This window comes from Charadrius vociferus, unplaced genomic scaffold, assembly GCF_000708025.1.
Source record: "Charadrius vociferus isolate BGI_N301 unplaced genomic scaffold, ASM70802v2 scaffold600, whole genome shotgun sequence".
In the NCBI taxonomy this organism is placed as follows: Eukaryota; Metazoa; Chordata; class Aves; order Charadriiformes; family Charadriidae; genus Charadrius; species Charadrius vociferus.
In genome coordinates this window covers 1046844-1053497 of record NW_009646404.1, presented here as the reverse complement: position 1 = coordinate 1053497, position 6654 = coordinate 1046844, and the positions used below count along the sequence as shown (strand labels likewise).

The following is a 6654-nucleotide window of genomic DNA, read 5'->3' as shown; positions in this document are numbered from 1 at the left end:
CCGCTGCCGCTGGGCTGGAGAGGGAGGTGCCACGGGGGTGCGAGTTGGCAGCAAAAACAAAAGCAAGACTTTTTTTCTAGAAAAAATGCAAAATAATGCAGTTTCCCTCAGCATTGCAGCATGCAGCTTTTTATTTAAAAAAAATAAAATAATAAACCCCAGTGTCAGAAGACAAGACGTTAAGTGTCATGGTGTCTTGAATGTGTGCGGCAGCAGCCCGGCCAAGCAAGTGGGGTTGGATCCAGTGTCACTGTCCCCTGCCAGGAGAGGGGAGCGGTGCCACCAGGCAGGTGGCCCTGGCAGGCAGGGAGCCCCACTGCAGGCTTATGCCAAGGCAGCACAGTGAGGGGGGCGACCCGCTGTCCCCTCGGTGCCACCGGGCAGCTTTCGCGTCACCCTCAGCACGCGGAGAGGGTGAAGCTGAACCTCTCCATCCCTCGGCTTTCACTACATCCACTTCAAGCTGACTTGGGTTCAGCTAAACAAGAGGATCTTTGCATCTCCTCGGCAGGCTCCGGACAGCATCCTGACAATTCCATCAGGTCCCGCTTAGCTGTGCTAACGCAGGGGAATAAAAAGCATCCTGCGACTCAATAAGGTTTTCCTACGGCAAGTCTCTGACAACAATGTGAGAGCCTGAAATGTGCTAATAAACTGATTTAGTGATTTGGCTGGCGCGTCAAATGGCTTCGTTTGCATTCAGCAGACGTGAAAAGAAATCTGTTCGTGGGTCCTTGCTGTTAAGTGTTGATCCTGAACACCATGAAACCCCTCTAGGTTTTTACTGCCAGAGATCGCTGGGGGCAAGGAGGGAAAGCAGCCCCGTGCCTGCAGGATCCGTGCCTCCGCCGACACTACAGCTCGCACACGCCTGTGCATAAAATTCAGCTGGGAAAACACAGGATCATAGAAAAAGAATCACAGAATTGTCTAGGTTGGAAGGGACCTTTAAGATCATCGACTCCAACCACTAACCTAACACTGCCAAACCCACCACTAAACCATGTCCCTCAGCACCACGTCTACCCATCTTTCAAACACCTCCAACGTTGATTCCCCCCCTCCCCTGGGCAGCCTGTTCCCATGTTTGACAGCCCTTTCGGTGAAGAAATTTTTCCCAATATCCATCCTAAACCTCCCCTGGCATCTGACAGCCTGAGCCGGACAGACGCCTGGTGACCCATCTGCGACGGAGGCGTTAGCACGGGGGTAGGCCGCAGCCCCGCGCAGGCTCTGAAGGTCGGCGGTGCCGGTGCGCAGACGGCTCGCTGCCCCATCCCCACGCATCCCGGTCTGCTTCCCGGCTCCGGCTCCCTCCTGGAGACCACCAGAGCTGCTGAGGCTGCGCCGTGCCGGGGGGGTGTCTCCCCCTGCGGGACAGCCCAATTCCCCCACCTACACCCAGTGAAAACACCTACGCCTCTGCTCGCGTGGTGCTGCCCTGCAGGCACTGCATACTCACACGCCACCGACTGCAGTCCGGGCTTTTCTACTAATTAGCTTTTCCAGCCAGAGCCCAGGTTCTTACCTGCCGCTTTGTGCTGGAAGCTGTTTTACACACCCCCGCCCCCCAAATCGAAGCGTCGCCGTTAAACCCTCAGCCTTCTCTGCGTAACACAAACGCGCACCACATTCAGCAGCTCAGCTGATTAATGAATCGTAAAAGATTTTCTACTTCACGTACCTGCCTGTGAAGCTGAACAGAACTGCACTACAGTGCAGTTATTCAGGATTTTCACTATATGCATCCAGAAATTAAATTTTCTTGTTTTTCTATTGTGCTTTTACTCATGTGAGCATGAAGGCACCATCTGTTATTGATATATAGGACCCCATAAACATGCAGATTGATTCTCCTGGCTTACATAGGATAATCAGTTAGCTTTGTTTGTATTAAACAGGAACAAGTTGATTTAATCCCCATACCAACGCAGTGAAAACCGTTCAGGCTTCTGCAGATAAGGAAGGATGCTTCAGACCAAATCACCTGCAACGGTACGTCTGATGTTTGGAGCTCAGATACAGGAAAGCCCAAGTCTAGACTCAACTGCTTTGCTCAATTTTTTGTCTGTAGAAGGCACGCGGATGCTGCACATTCATGGGCTTCATGTAACAGCAGCGCATTTTGCACCAAGAGGCAAAGCTGATCAAAATGATCTTTGTCCTTGTTTGATGAGACCACGCGGCTTACGGGCAGCGGCCACCCCTGGGACCTTCCCATCAGGGCACACCGGTCCCTCCGCTGCCCTGGCACACACCTGGGCATGCTTCTGCGCGGCACAGCCGTGCCACTGCAGCAGCACATCCCGGCCCCATCCCACCCACAGCCTGGCTTTTCAGCCGCAGCCAGAGGCAGCAAACTCCTGGGCACCCATGTGCAGCCCCAAAACGTTCCCACCTTCCAGCCGCCTTCTTCGTACCCGCGGCCACCGAGACACGGACACACTCACACCTCCAGGAGGGCTGCAGCGTGGCAACAGGAGACTATTATGTGCTTTTCCCAGGGAGCACCACTGGTGGAAATACCACCCAAAACGCCTGTAAAATTTACTGCGGAAAACATGCCGTTTTATGCCTTTGCTACCAGGCAGAGATTAAAGAGGGAGCTTATATTCGCAGGCAATCTGTTCACCTGGAAAGGGCTGCTTTGCTCAGGCACAGTCAAACCCCTCCATATGGGATGGGAAAAGGCTGATGGTTTGTGCCAGTGCCCGTGCGCGCCCGCACGCACACACACACGCCGCTCCGCGAGTCTGAAAGGGGAACCCGGCTCCCAAAAACTGAACCAGAGCTCAGGAGAGCACAGCTGAGCTACCTGCACCACGGACACAGCAGCTCCGACATCAGCCCTCGGATAAAAACCTGAGCTGACAGCAGAGGAGGGAAATGCTCCATTTGATCCGCTAATTGATGCTGACTGTCGAGTCAAGGAGCTGTGTTCTGGTTAACTCTCCATTTTGCTTCCCAGCCAACTATCTCTGATTAACGCTTGTTTCTTGGCTCGGGCCGATACAAGGCTTTCAGGATCAAATGCTTTTAATCTCCGAGCTGTGCAACAACAGTAAGTGATGACTGGCACCGGCATGCCGGAGTGAAACCGCATGGGAACAACAAAATTGTTCTGGAGAGCATGGCAGTGAAATACCAAACCCTTCACCAGAGACTCCTCTCCAACTGTTTGTTCTCTAGACTGATGCAAGGCTGTGTTTGTGCCCTCCTGGAAGACCTACCATGTACCAACGCAAACAGCACGGCTCCAATGCCCCTGTGGTTAATTGAGACATATTTTTCTGTATTCTAGGGGAAAACGTAAATACTTTGTTTCCAGCTTCCTGACAGTTCGTAACTACCGCACATATTTTTAATTAAACTTCCTGGTGCAGCAGTTTGGTGGCGGCAAAGAATGTCAGGAGTTTCTGTGCGCTTCCCTGAAACAGCAGTTGTACAAAGGGAACTACCACTTCGCTGCAAAAAAAAAAAAAATAACAAAACCAAAAGAAAACCACCCCCAAAAAACCCCAACAAGAATTTATACAGAACCAAGCTCTCCATGCATGGCTAAATGTCCTCCCATGCAGCCTCACATTTCCAAGAGTGAGAAAAGCCATTACAGCTACACCCAGCAGACGTTTCAGTCATGGTCTCTTCTCGTCTATTTACAGCATTCGCATTTTGACTGATGCAACAGCAAACAAAGCCGACAGTGAGATTTGTCCCTCTTCCAGCCCCCGCTCCCTCGCAAGCGCTGTTCCCTCCGGGCACCGTGGGGATAATGACGTTCAGCATCATGAAGCATCTTCCCTCCCTCCTGCCCAGTCTGGGACACAGTGGACTTTCCCCTTATGTCCCAACCAACAACAGCCGGCGGAACGAGAGAGGGCGAGAAATTCTGTGGAAATTCCCCCTTCAATCACCGGTGTTGTTTCTGAATTAAGGACTTGATTTCATTACGTTCTGCTGAAGGTGAGTGCCGTGGGGGACCCGACAGCATTCCCTCCCTGCGCCCCGTTCCAGGTGGGGAACACCTGCGGCAGCTTTTCCCCGCAGGACGAGCGAATATTCCTCTTTAACACCAGCTCTGAATCCCAGCAACACTGGAGAGAGGCTTTGAAATGCCGCAGTGGGAGCGTTAAGCGCAAGATGTGTCATTTGTAGATAGAAACACTATTTTGAGATATAGAACATTCAGATATTTTAAATATTAACTATTAAAAGAAAACATTTTTTAAATTCCTACACAAACACATATTTATAGCCCTGTTTGACACTGGCTGGCTGAGATGAGGCTCAGTCCCAAGCAATAACCGTAAGCACAGCATCAGGACCCAGCCAGCCTTTATTCATCACAACCCAAATTAATTCAGGCTGCATTTAAGCCTTACCTAGGCCCAGTCCCTAGAGAGCTCAGGACACAGGGCAATGCAGAGCTTCACTGCAATTTAAGAGATATGATAATGAAAACACTGCCCTGACCCAACAGAGACACACACCAGCACTGAACTTCAGCTGCCCCGAAAGAGCGACTCATCAGAGCTAAATGGAAACCTCTGCAGGATGAAGGCTTTGTATCTGATCTTAGAAGAACTATTTAGAAATACATTCATTTTCTCTAGGCATTCTTTTTCTTTCCAGTCAAAGATGCATAAAGCTCCCCTGTCGCCACCTAACAGGGAGGAGGGGTCTCTGGGCAGATGCCCTCAACTTCCACATCCCCATCCAATACTCCAGTTTTCTCTTGACCTTCACCCGAGCAAAGACAGCCCAGGCCTCAAGTCCTCCCCGTGTTTCTGCTCAGCGTAGCGTAACGGCACAGAAAGGATCTAGGTGTTATTTTTAAATGGTTTTGTGTATATGTACTAAAGTGGCACACGTTGTGGTTCCAGGAGCAGAGCGCATGGGCACCAGAATGCGATTGAGTTTCATCAGATCCCCCTCCCGCTGGGAGGCTGCAGCCTGGACCAGAGCGAGGAGGGCAAGGGGGACAAGGAGGAGCTTTGGTCCCCTGCATGTGTAAGGCTGCCGGAGGTGTATGGACAACACTGTGCTCACCGGCTGCACTTCTCCCTCCTCCCAGAAACCGAAGGAGAGCCCTTACCCCTTTGCAGATGGCCACTGCCTCCTTGGACATGGACTTGGGGTAGGCTACGTTGTGCTCCATGATGGACTGGAAGAGCTCGTCTTCATCTTCTCCCTCAAAGGGAGCCTAGAACAAAGCAAACAGAGGTTCAGCGGCGTTTCCTCCATCTTTGAGCGTCCGTTCACCACTGTGACCCTCAGCCACGAAACCAGCCCCGTCTGCGGCGTGCGCCGACTCGTGTCGCAGTATCGCAGTCCCCGGGGCTGCATCTGCCGCTTCATCTCCAGCACCGAGGAGATGGCACCCCGCCGTGCGCCAGCAAGAAAACAAATTACATGTCAGCATATGTTCACAATGGAATTTAACACAATCCCATAGGAATCAATTAAAATTCAATTACCTGGCCAGCTAACATTTCGTAGAGCAGGACTCCAAATGCCCACCAATCCACGGACTTCCCATAGGGCTGATAAGCAATTATCTGAAAACAACACAAACAGCAGGATTACACTCCCATTTTTAACCTGTTGGCTCAATGCAAACTAATTTCAAGCTGTAGTCCAGGTCAAAAGGACAAGGTTATTTACTGAGACATCAGTCCCTGAATGGTGGGAAATTGCAATTATAAACAGACCACACAATAGGCAAAGAGTTCAGTAACTTTAAAAAATCACCAGCCCTCAAACGTGCACTAAATATTAGGGAAAAAAAAAACAGAATATTCCCTGTGATTTGAGACAGATTCACTCTGATTCAGACAAAACTTCAGCATATTTGTTGTGCTCTTGCAGACTCCTCACAGCAAGGCACATTGGAAGAGGAGCCACAGCCGTTCTTGCTTACCCTGATGTGCTTTGGGATTTTTTTTTTTTTCTGATGACTTCAGTGCAGTTGGTTTGAAATAACAACACACTCTGGGGACGGTACGTGGCCCTTTAAAACAGACTTGCAGCATATGGGTAGTCAAAACCCTCTGCATTCCAGGCTGCCAATTTGCTTTCTATTATTTATTGCAGAACAACCCTTATAAAATTAACTAATAACCGACAGCCCTACCCTTACCTGAGTAATGTGGTTTTGGAGTTAGGATATAACTTTGGGGTTTGTATTGTTGGGTTTTTTTTAAGTTTAAAAATACCAACATTTATTTTGGATAAGGCACCGAGCCATGAATTTTTGTATTTTCCCATGATATACTCTGCAAAATCTGAAATACCCTGAATTCCATAATCACACGACCCTGCAGCAGAGCCGCCCAGCAGAGCAGATGACCTCCCCAGTACGTGTCAGTGGGTTGGGGCACCTACGGCTGAACCCAGCGAGGGGGTCGGTCCCTGCGAGCCAGACCCCACATGCAAACAAGACAAGCGGCTGGTGGAGAAACGGACCCAGCCCTGCGTCCCACGGCACCTCTGCCACTCCGCTCTCTGTGTCCCTCGGCTCAAACCCGCACCAAGACACCGGGTCCGCATCCTTGGCAGGGGGCTGCTGCCTTCCATCCCTTCAGCACGGGGTGTCCCTCCACCCCGTTTTCAGGGCAGCAGGAGGAGCAATGACAGGTCCAACCCAGGGACCGC

The 6654-nt window shown here is 50.9% G+C and overlaps 1 protein-coding gene across 1 annotated transcript in view; it reads right to left on the bottom strand.

Annotated features, from left to right (window-relative positions):
- PRKCB (protein kinase C, beta) overlaps positions 1-6654 on the bottom strand; it is an 87850-nt gene that overhangs the window by 17801 nt on the left and 63395 nt on the right. Inside the window, 2 exon segments of the mRNA XM_009895134.1 lie at positions 5096-5203; positions 5478-5558. Of these exon segments, the coding sequence (XP_009893436.1) occupies positions 5096-5203; positions 5478-5558 (189 nt within the window).